This window comes from Ictalurus punctatus, chromosome 23 (assembly GCF_001660625.3).
Source record: "Ictalurus punctatus breed USDA103 chromosome 23, Coco_2.0, whole genome shotgun sequence".
Lineage (NCBI taxonomy): Eukaryota > Metazoa > Chordata > Actinopteri > Siluriformes > Ictaluridae > Ictalurus > Ictalurus punctatus.
In genome coordinates, this window is record NC_030438.2 from 18911201 (window position 1) to 18937897 (window position 26697).

The 26697-nt window shown below is 37.7% G+C and overlaps 4 protein-coding genes across 5 annotated transcripts; 1 reads left to right on the forward strand and 3 right to left on the reverse strand.

Annotated features, from left to right (window-relative positions):
- Positions 1 to 1092: 1092 nt before the first annotated feature.
- On the reverse strand, positions 1093 to 5062 carry LOC108256189 (protein rapunzel). Of its 2 annotated transcripts, none has more exons than XM_017452795.3 (2): positions 3306 to 3652; positions 1093 to 3104 (listed from the first exon to the last, which is right to left on the reverse strand). In XM_017452795.3, exon 2 carries the CDS (start codon positions 3080 to 3082, stop codon positions 2399 to 2401), a length of 684 nt encoding a protein of 227 aa, XP_017308284.1. In that variant the 5' UTR covers positions 3083 to 3104; positions 3306 to 3652; the 3' UTR covers positions 1093 to 2398. The 2 variants fall into 2 exon arrangements, with proteins under 2 accessions (XP_017308284.1, XP_017308283.1); XM_017452794.3 differs by lacking the exon at positions 3306 to 3652 and adding an exon at positions 4543 to 5062 and having other exon boundaries at positions 1094 to 3104.
- A 1720-nt stretch (positions 5063 to 6782) lies between these two features.
- Positions 6783 to 10715, forward strand: tmem176l.1 (transmembrane protein 176l.1). Its single transcript, XM_017452789.3, has 7 exons — positions 6783 to 6935; positions 8359 to 8541; positions 8849 to 8947; positions 9058 to 9114; positions 9353 to 9595; positions 10175 to 10294; positions 10373 to 10715. Exons 2-7 carry the CDS (start codon positions 8368 to 8370, stop codon positions 10436 to 10438), a joined length of 759 nt encoding a protein of 252 aa, XP_017308278.1. The 5' UTR covers positions 6783 to 6935; positions 8359 to 8367; the 3' UTR covers positions 10439 to 10715.
- Positions 10716 to 15140: 4425 nt separating this feature from the next.
- On the reverse strand, positions 15141 to 21621 carry rpz4 (rapunzel 4). Its single transcript, XM_017452767.3, has 2 exons — positions 21362 to 21621; positions 15141 to 17809 (listed from the first exon to the last, which is right to left on the reverse strand). Exon 2 carries the CDS (start codon positions 17782 to 17784, stop codon positions 16609 to 16611), a length of 1176 nt encoding a protein of 391 aa, XP_017308256.1. The 5' UTR covers positions 17785 to 17809; positions 21362 to 21621; the 3' UTR covers positions 15141 to 16608.
- A 158-nt stretch (positions 21622 to 21779) lies between these two features.
- rpz5 (rapunzel 5) lies at positions 21780 to 25264 on the reverse strand. Its single transcript, XM_053674888.1, has 2 exons — positions 25147 to 25264; positions 21780 to 23501 (listed from the first exon to the last, which is right to left on the reverse strand). The coding sequence occupies exon 2, from the start codon at positions 23442 to 23444 to the stop codon at positions 22263 to 22265; it is 1182 nt and encodes a 393-aa protein (XP_053530863.1). The 5' UTR covers positions 23445 to 23501; positions 25147 to 25264; the 3' UTR covers positions 21780 to 22262.
- Positions 25265 to 26697: the final 1433 nt, after the last annotated feature.

Below are 26697 nucleotides of genomic sequence, written 5' to 3' on the forward strand. Positions count from 1 at the left end.
TGTTCTACAGAATGTTCCAATTTGGGATATTTTTGGGATATCTTCACCTATACTGTTCTAGAACATTTTTGTTTTGTTAGCTCCTTATTCCATTAGCATAGGTACAGTGGTATGCAAAAGTTTGTGCATCCTGTAACGCTGCGAGTCACCTGAACGAGCTTTTAGAACAGGCCCAGCACCGGTTGCTACGCGACGCCTTGGTGCAGGTAATCAGTCTAAACGCGCTGCACCTGGACACGCCTCTTTGTAAGCTCTCTGAACGCCTCATTCTGCGTGCAGACAGAGAGCTGTGTCAGGTAATAGAGCAGGGGCATGGGGCGCTGAGCGGTAGTTTAATGGCTGGTAGACTTGGAGGGAAACTATTCTGGGAAAGAAAAGGAGAAAGTTTATTATGGAGGGGAAAAAACCTAAAGAGGAGGCTAGAAAGAAAAATCTGACTCAGAGATAAATATTTGGCTCTCTTAGGAATGAATTGCTCCTTTATCATTTGGTGCTATCTTTACGTTTTGCCAAAAGTAGGCCAGACTGCAATTAATAATTTTTTTAATCTATATTTTGATTTGTATCATATATTCTTATAAAATGCCTTGTATAAACAATCACCCACCTATATGGTCTGCAAAAACAATTTACAAACAATGCATCTTCACCCCTGTTACTGCTAAACCCTTAAATCACTTATTTTAGAAAGTGACGTTGTTCCAGCATAATTTTGGATTTAAAAGTTACGTGAAAGTTTATTGCTCTATGTTGCTCCCTAGTGGGATAACAGAGACTAGCCTTTTGTCCCTGAATCTTTCAATTCAATTATGGTTCCCAAGAATATTTTAAATTTGGATCATGCATTCTAAAATGTAAAAAATAATAATAATTTCAAGACTAATTTGAATATTTCAGGCCAGTTCCAGCCTTTGAGCTGTATGTTTGACACCCCTGATCCAGGCCTAAATGGACTCACTAGGAATCGTTAGGCAGGTCAAGATTTGTTATCAGGAATAACAGGGTCCACCTGCTTTCGTTTTTCAGCTCCAAAATATACGACCATTCACTCCGCCATCTTGAGCCCCCTGTTATTATTTATTTATCTTTCTTTTCATGTTACACATCACATGGACTCAATTGTACTCAGAAAAAAATGCCCGAGTCCGTATCAAGTTTGAGTACAAATTTACCCGAGTGCGTGACAAATCAGAGTTCATTCATAATCGGACTCGAGTCCGAATCCGGGATTGAGTACCCCAACTCTAGGAATAACAATTCCAGAGCGTAATGAATTCTCTGGCTCTACCAACCTTGTAGAAAGAGGATATAGATTTAGATCCTTAATGAACTGAACCGTCTAAACAAATAATCTTAATTTAATCTAAATCAATGTATACATGTTTAGAGAAAACAGTGCTCCTGGTTAGTCCAAGATCAGTACTTTGTTGAAATGGGTGCTTTGATTTCTTTATTTCTACATCAGTCATATTTGGCTTGTGTTTATTGGTTTAGGGTTGTTGTGTTTTTTGTTGTTGTTGCTGTTGTTGTTGTTTTATTATTATTATCATTAGCAGCTGGAGGTGCTTCTGAGACCTTGCCAAATGTTACCATATTCTCCAAAGTGTCAAAATGTATTATGAGGGACAAATTAAAGTATTATAATTGTTTGTTTTTTTTAATTAATGTACAATTATTAGATTTATTTTAAAAAATCAAGTTTTATAATAATTAATTGAAGATAGAAAGAAAAAGCACTGGAATATAATAGAGTAACTAAGAGTGCCAGAGTTATAGAGAACTGACACACCTCTTTAAAGGTGCAAGTGTGTATCCACAAACAAAGACCTAATTATTACACAAAACAAGCACAACACAGAGACTTATTTGCATTATAAGAATGTTCAAATGTTTGAGTCAATCTCTAAGAGCAGGGGTGAATTTAGGGTGGTAAGGGTCCATTGTTTGGGCCCTATGATATGAATCTACAATTGCTCCAAACAGAGTGCTATAACACAAACCACTGGCTAGGGCACTGTAAAACCATGGAACATGTGGCATGTTTGTATAATCTAAACACCAGTGTTTAAGACATAAATGCCACACAATAAATTGCTGAGTTCTAATTGTACATGCCAATGCTAGAACCACCCACACAATATGCTGCCTTCAAGTCCTGTCATAGATATTGTAATTAGAAGGTGATGCACATGAACGCCACTACAATGTCGTAATTATCACTCAGGAACTCAAATTTCTGTTCTGACTTTCCAAGTTGGGGTGTGTCAATAACTTAAAAACAAAAACTCATGGCACTGAAATTTGTGTACCAATATACAATTCTGTCTGTTTTATTAAGGATCATGACAGTGAATAGTTTCAGTGTAACATTAAACTTGTGTGAATCAGGGTGAAGGAATCACTTGCACTTCCGGAGCACCTCCTGCATCCTCTCTTGCACATTCTCCATCTTCTCGGCCCACTCCTCATTCAGGCCCTCCTCATCATCACCAATGATGGCGGCGTAACCAATCAGAGCGATGAGGCCGATGCAGAACAGGTAGGTGAGGCGTGTGCACAGGTTCTCCATCACCCTACGATCTCCTTGTGAGTGAGTCATGTAGACCTCAAGGATGGGCCGGCTGAAGAGCTTGGGCTTGCCCATTACGCCGTCATAGAGTGTGTGCAGGTTTTGGTCGCCCATGTCGTTGGCATAGCTTTCCTCGAAATCATCGCGCTTGCGCTCCTTGTGCTTGGGTCGTGCCTCCACCACCTCCATGAACTTACGGAACTGGTGGCGTAGGTTCTGCTCTACGCTGTTGTACTGGCCGTCCAATGTCTCCTTCTTGATCTGGAGCAACGCGCTGCGGTTCTGGTCTGTAAGCTTATCCAAGGCTCGGTTCACGCTGCCAAACTCGCGTCGGAGGGTTTGAATCTCCTCATCATCCACGTGGTGGAGTACGACGCGGATCAGTGAGCCTGCCACACCGAAGATGGGGTTCACCACAGCAGCTGCTGATGAGATGGTGGCTACACACTCCAACACCTTCACCAGGCCTCTCTTCAGCTTGTCTCGGTCCTCTGAGATCTCGACGTCAGCCATGGCCTAAAACAGAAATGTTGGCCTGATGGGGAGAAGAAGATATACTTTAACCATATTATAAAGACATCTACGTTCACTCAGAGCACTTTGATTCTAATTTAGTTAGATCCTGATTCTAGTATTTATGTAAGTCAATGGCCAACCTCAATAGTTGTATTTGCAAAGTGAATTTAAATAATGCATTATATGGTGATGTGGCAATTTGATTCTCAAGTTCTTTTACCAAGAGACTAATTGGAGGAATTCAGACTCAAACTGAGGTACAACAAAAGCAACAGCTGAAGCACAAGAAGTGATGCAAAAGAATGTTTCTAAAACGGCTGAAACGGAAAAGGGCTCTCAGTGCAACTTTGGAGGAAGTAAAACCACAAGATGGTTTTGAGCAGCTGAGTGAAATGTTAACTAGCTGTGTCTAGGAGACTGATGCTTCACACGAGTGCAGACAGATCTAAGGTAGACCTAAGGTATACAAGTGTGATAATGAGCTTAAAAAAAATTAACATGGGTAGCTGCTTTAACTTTAAAGGTCATGGTTTAGAAACATTAGCTTTTTGGTTTCTGACTCACTTCCTTTCACTTGACTACTTTGTGATACTTTGGAAATTTTAACCTTGGAGTGATTTTTGAAAATAACATTTGATTTTATTTGATTAGGATTACATTTTGGATTATTCGTCATTAAATGAACATTTTTATCTCAACCTTCTTGACTGGGACTGTTCTTTTGGTAAGGCTATTTATTTTTGACTCCTCAGTGAATGCACACGTTTCATTTTAGAAAATGTTAGTACTTATTATGAGCTAATGAGGTAAATAATAAGCAATTAATTCATATAATTAAGCAGTAAGCTAAGGTGTCTGGTAATTCTAACTCCTTAAATCCCTGTTTGATAGGCATAGTACATTCAAGACTGTGGAAATTCTCGATGGAGGGCTTCATACTCTAGTGTGTGGGACAGGCTTTTACTTTAGACTAGATTAGATTTTTAGAAGGAAAAACAATAGGTTACGGGGAGCAAGTTGTAACTGTTTCCTGAAGTGTAAACAAAGGAGAGTTTAATTTTATATTCACATATGATCAAGTTTTCATGCGACAGTGAATCAGAGGCTTTAAACCTTTTTTGTCTATTAATCCTAAACTGCAAGCGATTAACAATTAGATGGGCTTTTATTACACCCTGCTTTATCATGAGCCAGACATTTATAAAAAATAAATAAATAAAGTTTTATTTATATATATATTCTTGCGGTTGCATAATATAGAGACTGCGTCTAGCAATGGAACACGGCATGTTGTCAGGCTAAGCTGGTTAGGTTAAACGGCAAACAACCCAAATGACGACACAACCTTATCAAACAACATGACCAGTACATAATTACTGTACACGAGGCATACTGACTACAACAGTGAACAGAAAAAAAAAGAAAAGAAAATGGGTCCAAGGGCCTAAGGATCTTACCTGCGTTAATGTCTGTTGGTTTTCTCTTCTTATGTCCTGGGTGAGGGTGGGACTCGTATCATAGCGGTGCTCATTGGGTTAGAGAGGAGGACGAGGGGAAAAAAGTATCGGTATGTGGGCTGATACTGGCATATTTTATGCTATGAAAGTTATTTTTGACAGACATGATGCAGATCTTGCAGAAGAAACAAAAGACACAACTTGGCAACAAAAGACCTTCCTATGTCCCTGGATACGACTGAGAACAAGATTTATTAATTAGCCCTTTAATTACATCCGAAGTAATTTCTAACATTATATTTGCATTCATCTGAAATGGTTTTATTCTTAAGTTCTGGGTTAGTTTGTGTGTTTATGATGCAGTTCCAGGCCTTCATGCATGGTTTTTCTGAGTATTAATGATATGATCGATCAGAGTCATCACGCTCTTTAAAAAAGAAAAAGAAGAACAGGAAATAAACAGGAAAGACACTGAAATAGCATTTCTAAATTGCAGCTTTTTTTTTAGATTTGGGCATAGATAAAGCCTGTCCCCTCCCCTCTGCTTTGTCAAATCTGACTGCACTTTATCATCTAGAATGAATAATGTTGAACTAAGGCCCCTTTTTAAGGTTGTAAGATTTAATTAGTGCTAGAAATAATTAAATGTACTATAAAAATGACTCTAGTGGCTCTGTGTGCTCACAGTCCAGTGGTTGTGTTTTGAAGATTATAAGGCTTGAAAGTTCATGTTCATTTTATTCACTTACAACTTCTTTGCTTACGACTTTACATTTTCAAAGCAGATTATATTGAATTTGTTTAACATAACAGTCTCTGATCTTTTACGTTTGCATCTTTTGCCTGGGGTCTTGGGCTACAGGCCGGGTTAACCCATGTATTCTGTTATGTGTCCTGTTATGCCTTGTACTGTGATGTAAAACTACATTAAATAAAATAAAAAATAAAAAAGTAGACTAGCTGTAACACATTTTTATTTAATCCTCATTACTTATACAAGGGCACACTGAAAAGCCAAGGTTAAAGTTTCTGTCTATTTTCATTGTGTCAAGCTTCATTGCTTGACTAAACTCACAATTGTAAATGCTTAATAATCAAATGGTTGTAAATGGTGTCATTTTAATCTGCTTTTATTAAAGCAGACAAGATAATGCGTGCTGCTTCGGCATGTTGCAGTGCCGTGTTCTGCTGATCAGCGTAGCTTTTAAAACTAGCACGAAGGTAGAAATAGCAATGTAGTGTACTCAAACCACAATCTTACCTGATGCTGCTACTTTCCATGAGCACCAAGCCACTATAAATATGTACAAAATACACTAGACCATGCATGGTGTATACGAACAAAAGTGCTCTGGAATGTTCTTTTTGATAAACTATTTGAACAGATCAATCATTAACATTAAACCATCATCAGTCTACTTCTTAATTTCAATAAAATCTTTTCTTTTTTTAACTCAGCTTTCTGTTTCACTGCTGCGAGCCAGTAATAATGTGACGCCTGTTTTAATATTTTAATGAAAAATTTCTGTGATTAGTGCATCCTTTTAGCAGAGTTTTCAATGTCAGATCTGATTGAGTAACCTCCATTAACCTTAATGTGAAAGTCCAAATAACATTTCACATTAAATCTGTAGTTAGTCTTAACTGACCTTTTTGATATTTCATGAATGTTATGTACTGTTATACTGGATAAAAAGCCATAAAAGGCAAACGTTTGAATACAGTGAATAACTGAGTCTCTTTATTCCCAAAAAAGCAGCCAGAATATATTGTCGTTATAAACTAACTAGCTTCTATGAGGGTTAATGTCAAAATACCACCAAGCAGCATGGCGCATAGTGGTGTTCCTTCAGTTAATTTGGGAAATAAAGTGAAATTGACACAATTTTTAATACTATCTTCAAATGTATTAGTCAATCTGCCAAAATTCTGCCTCTTTAGTTTTGTACTGAAGCAAGTAAGGGGAGTTTAACTATTAATCTAGTCCAAGTAGCCAACAAACTGTGAGGTGAGAAAACAGTGATAAATCTTGAATGAATGGCAGACAGCATTAGCGAGTTCAAAATATTAATCTGAAATATAAAATATACCCAATTAATAATTTTAGATTGGGCAGTGTAATCATGCATAATTGGTTTTCTTAAAACATAGTTTAAAAAGAAGTAATAAATTTTACTTGTTACTTGTAATTATACTAGCAACCATATTGACTTAATAATGTACTCATTTAATTTAAGAATTGGTGATGAACAAGTGAAGATATGATGACGTGCTGTGGCGGTATAATGAAGGAGGAGAAACAGAGCGCCCTCTGGTGGTTGTTAGTAAAATTCACGCCTCTTCTGGAGCAGCACTGCACTGAAACGCAGCATCAGGAAATCGACTGAAAAAAGGTGATTTAAGGATCTAAACAGCTTTTATTTATTTAGAAACAGGAGTTTGATGATATTAGGGGATCGTTAGTCGTTTGGAAGCATAAGACGCGCGATATTTTCCAGGAAATAACGCGATGTTGCTTCCACGTTATTGTAAACATCAGTACAAACAGTTCTCTGTAAAATGGAGTCGTAAAAGTAGTATTTTAAACGAAGATAAACGTCGGCAACATGTTTAGTACATTTACAGCCACATAATTACTGGATTTTCCTATACTACTTAGATCATTTCTTTGGCTGAAGGGTCCGTTTTTCACGGGGTTTTTTTTTTTTTTTTTTTTTTTTTGCTTGTTTGTTTTTCAGGCCCAGGAAAAGTTTCAATGTGTGTGTGATTTTTATTTTTATTTTATTTTTTTAATGGAACTTCTTGGAAATGGGTTTACAATGTGAAAACAACCGAAGATGATAAATATTGCGTAAATTATAGTGGAAAACGGCCTATTTAGGCGTAAGAAGATGCAGCAGAGCTGTAGCCTAGCCCCGCCTGTTTATAAATTACATAACTCATTTTTACTGCGCTGGTAAAACCTGCATTATTTATTTAGATTTTTTTTAATCTAATCTGAATACCATTAATACATTTTACTTACGAAATTAAGTCATTTCGTTCATTTAAAAACATCAAGAACGAAACCGAAACTGGACGGGAGTTCTGGGAATTGACGTCTATACAGACGCCACCAAGTGGCTATGTAAGGTATTGGCGCTATAATAGTTCGTTAATAGTACAAGCGCCACCTGGTGACTACATACGGTATTATTTATAATTATTTTCCCAATTACAGACGCCACCTAGTGGCCACATATGGTATTTCCCCATACACTATGGGGGGCGGGGGAGACTTACACTATTAATATCATAATTGAAAATGTTTGTGTATATAAAACTATTTATATTTAAGCTATTAAATAGTAGACATATTTAATATCTATTAATAAAATAAATAATATAGGGTGTCCCAAAAGTCTCCATACATACAGTAGGGGACTATGTATGCCAGCACCAGGTCGGTTTTGTGCCTTTTTCAATGGATGTTTGTCGGTTGGTCTGATAACACTTCCAGTCTGTGTGTGATGTGCTTGCCATGTTTCATGTTAAAGTTCATCTCAAACTTGTGACAGCTTCCTGATCCAGCGATGAGAATGATTTCAATACCTTCTGTCAAAGGCATTGTTAAAGGCTGTATCTGGAAAAGAAGAAAGAAAGAAAAAGATATATATATTAGTGTGTGTGTGTGTGTGTGTGTGTGTATGTATATGTATAAACTAAGTATGAAAATATTTGGAAGACATTTTGTGTTAAGTTTTGTAATCAAGTGTTAATTTTCCCTGTGTATAGAGACTTTTGGGACACCCTGTAATATCATTGTCTGTTTTGTAGAGCTTCAGGATGTCGCTGATGATAAGCAGGGCCGAGGGGGTGACGGTATACACTGTGCAATCCAACCCCAAAAGTAAATGGCCGCTCCTCTGCCAGATCCTGGGCACCATGTGCTACAGCCCCGTGTGCTCGGTGTCTCTGAGACTGAAGCAGCAGATTGGCTGCGCTCTCACAGCGCTGGCGGTTTGTTACGCACTCAGACTCACACGTGAAATGCTGCCTCGTTTTCTTGCTTGAGAAATCGTTTGATCAATCAGAACTTAACGTGGTGTGATAAACGGACATCACCGAGTTGATTACAAATTACGATATGACCACATAATATCATTTCATGCATTTTCTTCATGGTCCCATCTAAGGAAATAGCCCATTGTCTGATATTTTAGGACTAGAATTAAGATGACGTCACAAACTGTGATTTATAATAAATTAAACTATTTTCTCAGAAGAGTCTGGGCCTTTGCAATGACCACCTGCTCTCTTCCCACAGACTATACAGATCATGGTTGGAATAATGAATCTGGGCTTTGGGATTTTGAGTACAGCCATCGGTGATCTTGGTCTTGCTCCCTTTTGGCTAGGAGGCATGGTAAGAGTAGTAATATTTCATGAAAATGTCATTGTTTTATTCAGATTACTGTAAGCCTATTTCACATAAGATGCATTATTGTGGTGCGATAAATGAAATTTTTATTTCAGTTTATTGCAGTTGGAATCATGTGCATCCTAGCTGAAAAGTTTCCGAGCCCATGTCTGGTGAGTTTCCTCCTTTTTCTTTGAAAGCATGCTGTTACTGTATGCTACCTCAGTGAGTCAGATCATTCGACTCACCAATTCAAGTCGACTCTCAAACGGCTCATTGCCATTTCATGTTAAAACTGGTTTAATTGAATTTGCCCGGTACGTAAGGAATTGACTCCGGACTATTAGAGAATCCAGCATGTAATGAAATCACGTCCTTACACAGATGCGTCTTCTCGTTTTGTGTATACAGGTTGTCCTGACCGTGGTGATGAACATAGTGAGCAGTGCATTAGCTATAACTGCCATCGTGCTTTATTCAGTGGATTTGGCACAAATACGGTACATTTACGGGTGTGAACTTCCTAAACGTGAGCCGGACGATCGGTATTACTGGACAACTGCATCTCCTTCGAAAAAAGCTCAGTTGGATGAGCTGTTTGAGATAAAACTGGAGAACTACAGACGTTGTGAGCAAAACAAGCACCTTATTCAGGTAATCACTTTTGCTAATTTCAGGAAAAAAATTTTTGGGGGGATTTTATAAAGTACAATTTCTGAAACAATAATGATGTATTTGTACGATGTGATTTGTTGGTCATTAGATTAATTTGGGGGGGGTGAAATGTTAAAAAGGAAACCCGCTTTTAGACCACAGTTCGACGTATAAGTATTGACCCCCTTGGACTTTCCCACATTTTGTAATGTTACGACATGAAAAACTCTCTTTAGGTGTAAGCAATATGACCCTCGCTAAGCTCAAATTCGATTACTGTTGAATCTCTTTGTGTAATTTAGATGTCGAGTGAGGAGGTTGTTTCTATGCCAACAACCCACATACATTAATCTTGCCAATTTAACCTCCAAGACCAAGAACAACGCTTCAGCTCGGATAAATTCCCACCGATGCAAAATTATGATGAAAGTTGGATTGACCAAAAAGTCTTGTGAATTCTGTTAGATCAGATTTGTATTAGATCTCAGTACTAAATATACAAGTTGCCTAAAATGGATTGAATACTACATTAATATACTGCATAATCTATCATTTATATGAATCGACTTCTACACCCAGACCATCTGCGGAGGCCTGGACATCATGATGATTGTGCTCGCTGTTCTTCAGCTCTGCGTCACCATCAGCTGGTGTGTCCTGAACACAAAAGCGCTGTGCAAGAACAACGCAGACGGACAGGTATAACTGTCTTTAAAGAAGTACAAAAAATGAGCTGATATAAGGAGTTTAAAGCTGATCTGTGTTCAAATTTTTCAGGACATGGAGGATCCAGAACTTTGCAAACCCCTCATGGAGCCAGAAACTCCCAATCCAGAGTGTTAGAAACACTAAAGCCACTACAGTTAGACTAGCTGCTATCCAGCACTTTCCTCTCTGTCACGTTTTTGTTTTTTAAAGTATCTACATGGTTATTAAAATCAGTGTTAATTTGCATGACATTTGCTTTCTACAGTTACACAGATTTGTTTTTGTAAGCACAATTTCAGAATCATTATTAAAGCATGTTCACCTGTTATATCAACCACCATTGTGCATATGCTTGGTAAAATAGAAATAAATGTAAAGAAGTCAATAAAAATGGGCATTTTGTTCATAAAAATTGTTTCAATGACACTAACAACATGAAATCAGTGCTAAGAGATTATCATTTTCTAACAAGTAACTGGAACGTATGAATTATCATTATTATAAAGAGGTAACGAAAAACAAACCTCAGCGAACTTAAGGATTAGGAATGCCCTTAAAATCAAGTCTTTAACAAGTACACTCTTTGTTAAGTGTATTTGAGAAGCCAAAGCAGAAGATTAGTTCCTGGGATTTAGATATTAATACTTACATACAGCTGATAGTCTGTTTCAGTTAGACTGGATATTAAAGTTCTCTTCTTGAGCAGCTAAGTATGTCATCATTTTTCTATTGACTTTATGCCACTTTAATAAAATTAAGGACAACAGTGGTGTAATAATGTGTGCACACAAACACACACACACACACACACACACACACACACACACACACACACACACTGAGCATAAGTATATTTCATATTTTTTTTAAAGAAATGTTAATGATTGAACAGCATACATTTTTAGTGACTGAAATAAACAATAATCCACAGTAACTACTATGTAAATAGTAAATAACATCTTGTATTAATGAACCAAATCTACTGTGTTTACAGTCGTCCACCACCAGAGGGCGCTCAGAGAACGCCACTGATCTCACAACTCTGCATTTCTGGAACAGCAGTAGCCATTTTGAGAGAGAAATGCTCAGAAAATGAAGGCTGTATTCCAGTAGTGTAGTCCAGCAGAGGCTGTTCCCTGAAAACACACAAGACGTTCAATCACAAATCATTTCTATTTCAAAACAGAAAATAATGAGTGAAGCTGTAAGCACAAGGAATACAATTCCTAACACGTTTAAAAAAAAAAAAAAAAAAACACTGATTTGCTACGTTTGTGTTTTATGTAGCGTTTATTTAGTGCTCCATCCATCCTTGATATTTCACGGCTGATTGGCCCTCAAGCTAGTGAAATGTGGACTGAAGAATAAAATGGCTTTTGTTTTTTTGCTGTTAGAAGTAATATGATGCTACATAAAATCAAGAGACAACTTAAAAATGGAAAAGACTAACATGATGAGGCATGTGTTGAAATAAGTCTACTTGGAGTCTATTATATTGCCGATACAGTATTACATATTGCTGAACAAATATTCCTAATAGGAATTATCACATTAATCAATGATTTTACTGTAACAATATGGTTTCTACCTTCATCATCTGACAGTTTTTAGAATAGCACTTGATCCAGCCCAACTCACAAAAGAGAAGTGAGTGAATAGAGAAGAACGGAAATTAAATATAAAACGTGCTATAATTAACTACAGCATTTTCCATCCTACCCACAAAAAAAGGTGTTTCTGAACAGCTGCTAATTTCAAGTGGTCTGATACTGAGAATCAACAAGCAATTTGGAGACAAAGGCAGATAACAACAGAATTTTCTCTTAATACCATTGGCATGTCTGTATTTTTTATTTTTTTTTAATGCCATTGTTCGTGTTGGGTTTGCGCTTATTCTGTGCTTTACTTGGATTACTTTGAGTGAATCACTGGGTCTCTTAAAACCCAGCTCACATTTGGGGTGTGGCAATACACCGGTCTGACCTGATATGAAAACCTGAAATTTGTTTGGTTGTTTACATTAAAGGGTACTGATGTAGACGATGTCCTCACGTTTTGAGGTGCCATGCCCCTCCTCCTTCATGTAAAACCTTTTAAAATAGGGTCAACAATTTTTAGTATAAATGATTAATATACAGGAAAATGACATGAAAATATACATAAACTATTATCTTGGCTTAGTTTTATAGCATTTTTGTAAATTAATTGCTTAATTTTATGCTATATGCTTATTATTCTACAGTTTCCATGTAAAACTGGTGTTTGGGGTGCTATATAAACAGATTTCCTCTTTTCTCTGTCTACATCAGGTCCTTGTTTAAAGACCTGGTCGCCCTGCTCATGCTCCACTGGAGCCAGTCGTCCGATAAGAACCATCCTTTTTTGGACACTAAAATGAAATTATTTCCAAAGAGACCGAATTAAGCAGTAGACAGGGTAACATTTCGAGGATAAATGGCAGCACAATGTATTCCTGAATCCCGACCGAAAATGTTTCCACGCCACGTGATGTTTTTCTGCGTTCCTGAGATCACCTGATGGGGCCGGACTCAATGCAGGGCTGTCTGACCAAATCGTGTTTCTGGAATAGTAATTCTGTTCTGGTTTTTAAAAAATCTCTTGAGCTATTCATCTGGGTAACATTTTGAGGCCAGAGTCACACACAGTATAGATGTTTCTCCAGTGCTCCTGTGCCCGTTGTGTAATGGGTCAAGTTCAAGTTAAGTCTTCAACAAAAATATCATAAAAGTCACCGAAGCAGGAATCAAAATCTCTGAAGCTCCAAATTTGAGACTGGAAAATCTCCCAAATCTGACCTCTCCAAAATTTGTCATTTTCTGATTTCTTGGGCTTTACAGACTTTATTGATTGGCCATATGGTCACATAGACTGGCTCTATGAGCCAAATAAAAATAATGCAACTGAATCTTGACAAATTTTGTCAAGCTTCCTTAAATCCTACTTCAACTGTAATATATTGGTAGTTGATAAGATTTAATGAAGTACGTTGACTATAAAGCTTGATTGTGGTGTAAAATTGGCCAAGATTGAGACCTAAAACCCAGTTTGAGACATATATTCTTTGAAATATTAAATATTTTGTTGATCTTGTTACTGTATAATGGAATGCCTCATCCATCATTATTCTGAAACTGAAACTTTGCAGGAGTGCTGAAGTTTTGATTCCTCCAAGAGGCCTGTGTTTATAAAGATTTGATCTCTTTGGCCTCCAAGAGGGATCCTCTTAAGTACAAGAGGAAATGGTTAGCGAAACTCATCAGGGCATGTTAGAAAATAATACTGGATGGTGGAATATGCAGAATTTAAAATAATCTAATAAAGAAATACTAAGAAAGATTCAGAAAATAGTTCTAGATTTTCTCATTTCTTCAGTAGCTCGTTTCAAGATGATGTTCCGGTCCAGAACTCTGCATGCTTCAGTTAAAATTGCACTTGGGAGTAATTGCCTTCTTAAGAAGAGGAAATAGAAATAGAGCATCAGCAATATTGGTGGTTAGATGGGACTTTTTTTATTATTTTTTTTTTTTAAAAGGACAGAAAATTCATCAGAAGTGTATTCCCTTTTTTCAGTGGTCAGTATAAATTAATCAGATTCAGTTAACCAATAACTACACTTTGTCATCTTACATTGTAATAACCTCAGTGATCAGACCACGACTTCACCTCTTCACTTGGACTTGGAGAACACACAGCCTTATTTCCGGTTTACTCCATCCACTTGACAGACGGCAGCTTAATAAAGTTGAGGAATGTGAGAAAGGACATTAGACACTGGATGCTTATTAACTTCCTTTTGCTTAATTCTGACTAGACAGAAGTACTTGTACTAGGACCACATGCAGCTAGAAATAAGCTTTCTGATTCCGTAGTAGCTCTGGATGGCTTTCAGTTTCATCATGTGCAGCAGTAAAAGACCTTATTAACTACAGTCTTTCCTTTGAAGCTCATGTAGATAATATTACCAGGATAGCCTTCTTTCATCTCAGAACTATTGCTAAGGTAAGAAATATAATGTCTCTACACAATGCAGGAAAAACTAGTTCATGCTTTTCTTACCTCTAGGTTGGATTATTATTATTAATATTAATTTTTATTAACAACCGTCGTGTTCTCTGGTCCCAAAGAGGGAAAAGGACCATCCAAAGGGGCAGTGGTGGCTTGGTGGTTAAGACGCTGGGTTATTGATTGGAAGGTCGGGAAGATTCAAGCCCCAGCACTGCCAAGTTGCCACCCTTAAGCAAGGCCCTTAACCCTCTCTGCTCCAGGGGGCGCTGTATCATGGCTGACCCTGCACTCTGACCCCAGCTTCCTAACAACCTGGGATATGCAAAGAAAAGAATTTCACTGTGCTGTACTGTATACGTGATCAATAAAGACTCATTATCATTATCCAAGCTGTTATCAGCATCAGGTCCAAAAGCCAGCGTCTGTCATGGTATGGGGGTGTGTCGGTGCCCATGGCATGGACTTTCTATGGTAATGTATTTATAAACATGTTTTTTTTGCATGCATGGTGCAGTGGAATGGAGCCTTATATAGAAACCCAACAGTCCACTGTTCCTGTGCATAATTACAGAGTAAGAAGGGTGTTTCACCCAGTGCACAACCACATCTATTTCTCCACTGAAGTGTGTTTTGTAACTCTTCTACTGCTTTTACACTAAACGGTCCATGATCTGCGGAACGAAAAAAAAAAGAAGAGAAAATATCCTTACCTGTAACCGAGATTGTTTAAAGCGACACCCGCTATGTAATCCTCTGCTGACTTATATGTTTCAAATTAATTAAGTGATTAAATAAAAACAACCAAACTCAATTGTGTGTCTGTATATATATTGTATTGTGTATATTTCTCTGCATTTACAATATGAAGTTTATATCATGAAAAGGTATGACAGGCTTGAAAATGCCAAACCTAATAAAGTGATACTGTGAGATAAAATCAGCTATGGTTGTAAGCAAAGACATTGTTAGACAGTTGGGAGGGGAACAACTTCAGTGCAAAGTAATAAGAAAACTTTTAATAGCGACTAAGAAAGAAAAACAAATGTAAGACCCAGTTTGAAGCGTAGATGTTTTGGCAATTCATCAAAAGGTACATTTCAGGTGTTCAACCTGCTCAACTAGCTCAGATTACTTGCTAAAACTTGCTGAATCTGACTGGTATAACAAACAAACCCAGAATCAGTCTCAAATGAAATTCCGATTCCCTTTGACATTAAGTAAGGTGTTTCCTTTTAATGCAAATATGTGTATATATATATTGGCCACTTTAGGAGGCAAAAATTACAATGCATGCCTATTGCTATAGTGTCATTAATTGAATTTTATAACCAAAAATTTAATACATGTGTAATTTTGTAGTGAAATGGAAAGAAAATGTCCCCTAAGCTGATTGGTTAGAATAAAAAGTCAGCAGCGTGTTGAACTAAAAATCACATGACCATCGTTTATCAGTGTTAAATGTCTGAATGGTTGTTTTGGATAAGAACACAGATAAGAATGGTGTACTCCTTTCTGTGATGTTTTTAAATCATGTCCTGCTAAAACGTAGCATCTTATTCGTATATCTCAATTCAGGATGAACTATATTGATACACTATATTATTTATGTTAAACTGGAGGCATAGTTTAATTAGTATCAAGGGCGGGGGGGGGACCTGTGACAGTCCAACAGGCTGGAAAGGGCTCATAAGGAAACAATTCTTTTCCCTTCATGACATGTCCTTACATGTCCAGGTTTTGGTGAAACGCAGTAATTCAAGGTCTGATTGTGTCCTTAAGAATCCAACTCTGTGAGGGTAAACACACCATATCATACGCTCAGGGACACACAGCTGTAGATATGAAGACGTCTTTGTGAAATTTTGAAATACAATGGGGGAAAAAAAATAAGGCTGTTACAAAAACAAAACAAAGAGTTTTCAGCATTGTTGCATCCATTCATTAGATCCTGATACTGATTCATTTCAGGGTGGCCTAATAACCTTCATGAAGCTAAATAGGCATTCTTGCCCCAAGACACTTAAAACTACCCAAATATACAACCGAGATGCAAATCATAGTGCACTTTTCAAAAACTGCACATGCAGTGTTTATAATTGGCAAAGATTGATATTCAAATAATCTAAGTGTTCAATCACACAGCATTAAAAAATCTTCAGCATTAAATGATAACATGGTTAGTGGCTTAAGAAAATAGTCGGCATTCTTTTAAAGGTAAATAAAGACGTTTACACTCGATTACAAATCTCGTCCTATGTTTGCTATCCTCAACTGTGGTCTTAAGAAGAATGAACGAACAAGTAAACGTTCTTGAACTCCTCAAAGTAGTGAAGCTCATCTCGAAAGCTCCATGAGTAAGCCATTTCTTTGCATGACGTCTTGACCGCATGGACCACACACATAGGGGTCTTCTCAAAGATAAGCTCTGCAATCCCTGGAACTGTGACTTTCTTCTGGTCCTGGACCAACTGCTGGATCTGAGCTTTGTCTAGAGGTTCAGGAGAGGCACTGTAGGATAGCACAACATTCAAATTCTCATCCGGTGAAGGCACCTGAAACCTGCTCTTGCCTGTGGCACACTGGAAGTCTTTCTTGCTAGTGAACAAGCCCTTGGGCGAGTTAAAGACACGGACTGACCAGCTCACCCAGTCGTACTTCCCTTTCAGGTTCTCGATGATCATGTCGGCCAGCTGCTGGTTGCTTTTGTCCTTGTGGTTCCTCACTAGGCGCTTGATATCGATCTCTGCCTGACTTGGGAAGCTGTTGATGCAGTCTTCGATGACCACGTTCATTTTTGACTGGACAACTTTCATGTTCTCGGCCCAGTTTCGGAGCAGCTCCTCTTCGTCATCGCCGCCTTTTAGAGCTGTGTGTCCCATCAAAGCGATGAGACCTATGCAGAACAACTGCTTCAGTCTGGCGCAGAAGTCCTCCATCGCCCGCCGGCTCTTTTGTTCATAGTTGAGCGTGATCTCCAGCACGGACTCTCCCGAGAAGCTATCTCCTGTCACAGCACCGTAAAGCGTGTGCAAGTTTTTGTCTCCACCAGACTTGCTAAAGTGCTCCAAGAATTGTTTCTTCTTTGCCTCTCGAAACTTTGGCTTGGCATTGAGGATGTCCATGTACTTGCGAAACTGGTTGGTTATATTCTCCTCCACGGAGAAGTAAGCTGCGTCCATACCGCTCTTCCTCACCTCATCGTTTATGCGCTGGATCTCCTCTGATATAACCTCCAGACGCTCACGGACCTTCTGAAACTGTTCCTTCATGTATTCCGCTTCTTTGCTCTCCACGTTATCTAGTGCCATCTTCACAATGGGAGCAGCGATGGAGAAAACGGGGAACAGATCTCCAGCAATGCTGGCTAACATCTCTGCTCCCTGCTCAAATACCTCCATCACATTCTCCACCACATCCTTCTTGGATGCAACAAGTTTCTGCAGGTTCTCTGCCATTTTTTAAATCTCTTTGAAAATCAATCTATGGGCAAAAAGAAAGCACAAAGGTCAGGTCACAAATTATCACACTGCAAATTCACTAAATTCACTTATCCAGGTGGCAAAGATCCAAAACATGAAATATTTGAAGATATAGCACTGTAATTGTCTAGCTAAGCATCATTTTATAAGCCAGAAGGTAGTAAATAAAGAACTTGCACAGTCAGTCCTTGATTGTGATGTTTTTTTTAGCCTTTTTGCTGTGCCTGAGTGGAAAAAGGTGAGATCGCTGTGCGAGAGAAAGAAAGAAAAGCGAGTCAGCTCAGCTATCAGAGCAAGAACCACTCAGTAACGTCCCACCCCGTGAACTAATGAGTCAACAATGTGCCAGGAATTCACACTGAGGGAGAAAAGACTCTCCACAGGCCACATAACAAGGACAAATTGACATTTAACAGTGTTGCCTTCATCATTCAAAATAAACATCCTATATATATATATATAACCACTGGGCAGCTTTATAGTGGAGGAATACATGAATATTAACTCGGGGCTCTTCCTACATCCCAAGCCCTGCAGCTTAAAACATGGATTAACCTCATAATATTTAAAAAGCACATAAGAAAAGCAATGTCGACAATCTTTGTAGACTTTTTGCATAGACGTTTATTACATAGACTAGCACTCGAAAGATCAATTGCTGATCTTACAAACACAGGCTAAGTAATGACCGTGTAATTCAATTGAAAACTACAAATGAGATGCGGTTAAAAAGAAATGGGAACATAATATCTTCATAATATCCATAAACCAGTTAGAATTTAGGACATCTTCCGTTTTCAGTGTGTGCAAGTGCCATCGTAGGCGGACAAACGGTTAATAAGGTAGTTCAACTCGCTGGGCAAGAGCACATTTTCCAAAGCAACCCGGACAGTTTCTATGGAAACCAGACAAAAGAAAAACGAGGCTGTCAGTTACACTTTGATGAAATTCCTTGCCGGTTTACTTGGTATTTACTTTGTTCAACAGCTTTTTTTTTTTTTTCCAGCCAAATGCACACTGAATGACACTGAATAGAATTTAAATGATTTCCATATCTATTTTGTTCTGTGAACGCATAAATTAGCAAAAATTTATTTAATGTATTTGATCCAAATTATACCACAGTGCTGATTAATTCTGATTCTGGTCAGGTGGTAGTGATTCATTTTCTATAAGAACAGCTCTGGTGGTTGCACTGTTGATATTCATGCACATAATAATAATAATAATAATAATAATAATAATAATAATAATAATAATAATAATAATAATAATAATAAAAGGCTGACAATACACACATTTCTAAAAACGTGATCTTTAACAAAGGAAAGCATATAATCATTGATATGGTAAAGCTTTCTTTAAGGAGACATTTATTTACCATTTATGGAAGGAGTCTTCAGTGTCAGTGTTTTGTAACAAAAAAAACATATATATAACTTTAAGTGCCATAATTGGAATCTTTGGCAAATTGCTGTTGTATAAAAAAAGTAAACACTTTGGGATATGCTGTTACAGGAAAATAATAAACGTTGGGTTGTTAACAATAGCTCCGCTTCATCACACCACCCCATCGTTGATTATATTCCTACAGTAACATGCCCCTTCATGTTTTATTCCTTACCTAACATATTAATGTGTTTTATAAGTAGATTGTAATATTTTTAGAGGCAGGTGTATTTAAATTTCACAGTCAAATTTTGTGATTAGTCTAAACCCTCACTAAACCTTTACAAATAGAAAATCTGTTTGATTAATGAGCTCGCAAAGAATATTGCACTAATTTTTATTTTTAAATTAACTAGTAATATATTGTGCACTGTCATCATAGTTTTTTTTTCTGCGCCACAAAGCACTAGAACAGATTAGACATAACATTACAGACTGCCTCATCCCATTCCCTCCCCTGGGTTACTGCAGCACTTGAGAGAATCAGGAATTGCACTAAAACACACCACTAATGCAGTGTTAACATATCGGATAGTGTCTGAGGTTTTAGACTTTTTAAATCCAAGGTCTAAAATCATTATTTTGCAGTACAGAGACTCCTGTGGATGTTCAAGCCACCTGGATCTAGGAATTCCACAGAGCAAGAAGCAGAAAAGAGGAGATGATGAACAACTGACAGAGAATGTGACGCAAACATTTTTATAGCAAAAGCTGTAGTAGCTTTCCAGTAGATTTCCTTTGTACAGAATTACCACAGGAAACAAATATATTTGGATAAGGTTCCATCTTTTACTACAGATGCATGTAGATTACATTATCCATCTATGTCAAAGATTTTCAGACTTTCGGAGTGGCAAGCAGCAAGGAGTGACCGATACAGCTTAAAGTATTATCTATTCAGCTATAATGCATACAGCTGAGTGAGCTAATACATACACCTACAATACATTCATACTGAATAAAACAGAATTTATACATCTCCACTAAATATAACATGCACAGCTCAATATAGTACATGCTGAGACACTGGAATACTTCTGTAATTTTAAGATATTGAGAAGACACAATGAGACGTACGATTCCAAGGCCTCAATTTTCCAGCAGATATGTAATGCATATACCTACATAGCATAAAGTTCATTAAAGTATGTCGCATAAAACTATTAAGTGTTTATATATAGCCGAGTAAATGCATTAACCTAAGTAAAATACACAGCTTAGTAAAGTATAGCATATAGAGCTATAATGCACATATCCCAGTATGTATCATGCACAGCCATGGTATGTTTAGCTATAATGTATATAGCTGGGTATAATTCACTGAGCTCAGTATAATATAACTTTGTTTAGTTGGTGTGTTTTAATAAGACACAGCTGTGCATAGCTATGATGCATAAAGCGCAGTAAAGCGTAATGCAGATAAACATAAGCTCAGTAAAGTATAATGCATATAGCTAAATATAGTGTATATATTTCAGTAAGGCACAGCCAAACCTGAATACATGTAGAATGTTTAATGTACAGTTATAATGCAAGTTATGTATGTAAGTCAGTAAACATAACGCATATAAGTGTTAAATGAGTAAGGTATACAGTATATAGCTCAATAAAGTGTACAGCTTATATACATTATGTGAAGGTCAATAAAACACTGGATGAAGTATACAATAGAAAGTATAAAGGCTCGCGCTCAGGCTCATGAAGTATGAAGGCGCGCGCTTAAGTTGCGTGAAACGAACTTACTTCCTGGTTGGATGAAGACCAAACAGAGTTGTTTTCAGGGACTCCCTTTGAGATATTATCACGCTTTTAGCTAAGTGTACGATCGAGTAAAGTTTTAGTCACTCGTCAAATGCATCATGAAGTTGAAACAAGGCTTACATTATCTTTAAAAATAATAATAATGATAATTAAAAAAAAAAAAAATCGGGAATAACTTCCGGTCTATTCGTTGAAGACAGAGCAACGCCCTGAGGGCTGCTAAACTTCTGTCCTACAACAAACTCTTTTACATTACTCAAGCCCTTTTACTTTATAGTCTTTGCTGCAGTGTAATGGATGGCTAACGTTTATTATTTACCGTATGACCAAAAGAAAAACTCACCTTAAAATCGCGGGAGAACAAAAGAAAGTTAGACAGCTCTCCGTTTAAACCCGACTTCATGTAGTTTCCCTGTTTGCAGCTGAATGTGAGTCACACCCATGTTCAGAAGAAACGAGGGTTAAATCCTCTGAATTTTAACCCTTCCTGAGGTTGACACTGTGTTGAATTTAGTTTCAAGATTTTAAGGATTAAAAAAAACTTTTATAATTTGAATGACCTGTTTTATTTTTTTTCCTTGGTTGCTTGTTTATTTGTTTTTGTGTTCATTTATATATTATATATATATATATATATATATATATATATATATATATATATATATATATATATATCATTGCAGTGTAGTTTTTTGGCTGAAAAATTATGAATCCATATAAAAGAGACCGCATGGGTTAATAAATCAACAGCTAGCTGGAAATGAGTTTGAATATGTTTTAATGTAATTGATCAAATGGTGAGGTTCATCATTACTAATGAGTCTACCAGCATATTCTAGAGCATAAACACACTAACATTTTGCCTTAAATGTGATCTACAGAATACAAAAGTGCTCAGACACAAGGTATATGCATAATTCTTTTGATTAAACATGTTTGGCTAAATTCATACATCTTTTTTTAAGGTAGTCACATATGCGCTTTTACCGTTACAGAGAATAAGAAGCCACAAAATAAAATAAAATAAAGGAACTGGACGTCCTGGCAGACTTGCCGTCATATCATTGTATTGTGTAGTGTTAAGACCACAATTACTGAAAAAAAAAAATAAAAAAAAAAAATATATATATATATATATATATATATATATATATATATATATATATATATATATATATATATATATATATATATATATATATAGACTGATTGCCTTCGATATATTTAGTTTGATCAAAAGTTCACTATTCTGAGTGGATACAGAGGTGTGCTCTTTTGTGAACCGCATAATAATAGCACTCAGGGTCAAAATTGTTGACTTCCTCAACTCTCTTATAGCGACTGACAGCATGCACAAGGCAGTTGGGAAGAGTCTTGCACAAAGACTCAGCCACAGATATCATGTCACCTTTCAGCCTCTCGTTCTCTATTTGATCCTTTATTTCGACCTTGTTGAGTGGTTTAGGGTTCGCGGTGAAAGACACCACAATCCTTATTTTGTTTTTGGTCAAAAGGTCAAAATAATTGATACCTCCTCCACTTCCATGGTACCGCTTGCCAGCCAGCCAATTCCAGAAAAAAATGCCACCATGATTAAAGACCCTAACTGACCAGCAGACCCAGTCATACTTCTTGACAAGGGCATCCAGTAGGAATTTAGTAAACTCAGGATCGACATGGCTCTGCCTTTCTGTGAGCTTGTTTTCTACATCCATCTTGGCTTGTGCAGGAAAGTTGTTCACACATTCATCCACTGCCGCCTTCATTCGCTTCTCCACGTCCTCCATGCGGTCTTGCCATTTCTTCACCATATCCTGTCCAACGGTGCCTTCCTTTAGTGCAGTGTAGCCCATCACTGCTATGATCCCAACCACGAACAGCTTCTTCAGGCGAGCACAGAATTCCTCCACTGCCCTCCTGCTCCGCTGCTCGGTGACCAGTATCGTGTCCATCATTGCATCTCCGGAGGTGTTCTCTCCAATGAAGGAGTTGTACAAGGCATCAAGGTTCACGTCACGGTCAGTGTTCTCAAAGTGGCTCAGAAACTTCTCCTTCTTCTTCTCCTTGAACTTGGGTTTGGCGATGACAAACTCTTGAAACTTTTCATACTGACTGATCATCTGTGCTTCACGGTCAAAGTTTTGCTTGTTCAATGATGTTCTCTGCAGCTCCAGAGCGATTTTTTCAACCTCATCCTGGATCCCTTCCAACTTCTGGTTGACCCTTTCAAACTGCTCGGCGAGATACTTCGCCTCGTTGCCCTCTGGGTTGCTAAGGAGCTCAGCTGAGGCCACAAAAACTGCCTCCAGGATGGGATGGAACTGGCCTACAGTGGCTGCCAGGATCTCACAGCCTTGGCTCATGATTTCCACTCCCTTTTCAATCTTGTCCTTGTTCTCCAGAACCCATTCTTCCACACGACTCATATTGGATGCCGGGAAAGAGGTCCTGCCTTAATCCGTTAAGGGAGGCAAGCGCTCTCTCTGTAACATAGCAAGATAAGTCATTTACAAACGCTCTCTTAGCCAAGTGATATCAAAATCAATGCCAGAATCAATGCAGCCACCTCTAAAGGTCACATTTATTTCCCCAACATGAGTTCTTTGAGGTAACCCGAAACAAAATCAGACATTTTCATCACAGGGATCAAACAAGTGTGGGTGTATTACTGTACAGTCTGTTTTGGAGTCGGTTTTTCAGTTTCATCAGAAGTCAACGCCAGCAAAATGTGGGAAAGTTAAATTCTGGACATGTACAGACATGCCCAGAGTCATAATACGCCACACCCTCTGATTGCGAGGCTTGGGAATGATCAGGTGTTTCCCAGGATTGAATGAGAACAAACATACTGAAAGTTTACCACTGTTCAGAATAAACATTGGAACGTAAATCATGAGTGTGTCTCAGAATGACGAGAAGAGTTGTGAAATGATGCCAGACAATAATGGGGGTAAATCTAGCACTAGTGGAAAAGTAGAAAACATCTGTTTTCAACATGCATTTCCGAGGAAGGATGTTTAAATAGCCGAGCTGTTGAACATTTCAGGGTATTTCTGGGCAGTTTCATTACACGAGGGAGATGATCTCACACGTATATCTCATTTCCCAAGACCCTGCGTATACTACAGCAAAAAAGGCACACCCAGATCTGAGAAAACGTGTAACCGTTCCACTTGTTCAGCAATGTATAACACAGGAAAGCCACTGTATCCAAAAAAATAATAATTATGCAACATGCAAATTAAGACTAAATCAAATCTTTGGTTAATGCAAATAAAGTGCAACCAGCCCACTTGGTATATACGGCCAAGAACAATTTCTCTGCTCTATTTCATATTAAGGCTCAGTAGAGTTAAATTATACTCATGACTATGATATCTAACAAACAATAATAATTTTGTTCCATTAAGAAGAATCCATTTGTGACTCAACACTCATGACTCAATTTGCCTCATCAAAGCAGTTATTTAAAATGCATTTGAAATCAGACTCTGGTCGTTTTTCATTTTTCCCTTTGAACAATATGTATGAAAACATATATTATATATAAGTAAGTTTATAAGCATACATTTAAGTATGTTTTTCTAATTACAGTTTGAATCCATATCTACATTAGACAAAAAAAAGAAAACAAGTGGTACAATCCTAATTTCTATTTTAATAGTTATGATTCATTGAATGGCATCAAAAGTAAATTGTCAGCACCAAGACCATTATTAATTATTATGGCAAAATTGCCTTTGATGATTTCTGTATATCAAGTCTTTTTTCTCTCTCTCAAATCCACATCCTGGGTTACTAATCCTGCTACACTGACATTGCAGACAAAGTCTTATTCAGGTCAATATTTACTTAAGCACAAGATCCGGCCATCTCATATTACCTCAAAAGAACCTTTTCTTATTGTATCTATTATAAGCCAGGAATTAGCAAATACAATCCAGGTACAAAGATCATTTTGATGTTCATATCTTTTTTTTTTATGCCAGTGTTCACTGAACTTTCTTTTATGTGTTAAAAATAGCTGAGCAAATAAAAGCACAAAAGAAGCAGCAAAGCAAAGAAGAATACCAAAAAAAAAAAAAAAAATAGAAATCAGCAATGGCTGAGAGAAGAAAAAAGGCTTACAGTTAGTCGGTGAAATGTGCAGAGGTGCCCTCTGTGGTGTTCCAGTGAAGCCCAGCTGTGCTGAAGAGCTGCAGCCTCCGTGGCTTGACGTGTATTTATAGCCTCATTTCTTTGTGACACTCCCCCTTTGGTTGGACTCCATCTCCTGCAAGCATTCCTGGGAGCCCACTCTGAGAGGGATGGGTAACATCCTGTAAACATTGCCCCTTTCATCCATTAGGGTTCTAGGGTTTTCATTATGCTCTGTGAAATGGTTTGGGATAGCATCAGTTCAAAAAAACTAAAAACTAAAAACCCCCATAAAAAGTCCCTAAGAAAACACAGGCATGCTAATTTAAGCAATACAAACTACTTAGGAAAAGAAAACTTCAAAATAGGTCTGTCTTGTCGTACTATAAGCTTCTATGGATCAGAAGACAGAACAATGTGACACGAACGCTATTCTTGAGATTTTGCACATTTTGAGTCAGACTGCTCGACAATGCGGTGAAAGGCTCCTCTGTTTTCCCAAGCGGCCTGTGTCAGGGAGGCTGACCGAGAGCCTTTGTGCACTTCTTGTGACCCACTTTGCTAGAGGCGCTACTGAATTAAAAGGAAAACAGAAAAAAGACTTTGGTGGACTATGGAGATCCAAACCTCGTAGCAGTAGCCAGCGTAGCATTTTGCTTCGTCGTGTCGCTGCGAGATCTCGCACCACACTAACCTGGTAGAGGCTGAAGCACAAGAACGCTCTCACAGGACCATAATGGTATGTGGTGTGATGAGTGGAGAAAGATTATCAGGGTGTCCGGCTATGGATGGACACCCTGATTGGTTGTGTTTGGCTCCTTACTGCATCCTTAAACTCCATTCTCCAACAAAGACTTTATCTTCCTTATTAAAAATCACCATAAGCACACTATAAAAGTCACAATTATTCAGACAATGCATGCCAAGTGGGCACAGTACACAGTATTATCCAAACACAATGGGTGTTCTCAATAAAAAAAAAACTTTACTATTTAACTAGATAATAATGCATGTAAACTACAAAAAAAAAAAAAAAGCTTTGATCTTAGAGCAGGTTTTATAGAACAGCTTCATCAGCAGCATTCATCTTTATTAAATCCATTCAATGGAAAAGCCGTTACTGTAATTGCTACCAGATTAGCAAGGTGAGCCAGACATGCGAGTGTGAGGAGTCTGTGCTGGAGCCCAGTTTTCTTTGGTACTCTGTGGGTTGTGTATAACAACGGCATTAAAAAACTATTTAGCTCTTTTGTGCATGAGATCTAACAGGCGAAATATTTCCTGAAAGTACTATAATTAAGAAAAATCGACACCACTGGAGCATAGCATTGCAGCACTGAAGTCAAAAAAGGTAGAAGAATTACGATAATAAATAAGAATGCAAAAGCGTTTCTGGAATTTTAACAAAGCTTCAGTGAAGGAAATATATCAGAACTAATGCAAAAGTTGCTGATGCTACATCTATTGACCACAAACAGCATCCCACACTTGCCCTCTGGCCCTCTTTCACTTAAGTGAATAGTAGTATCAATTACTACTTCA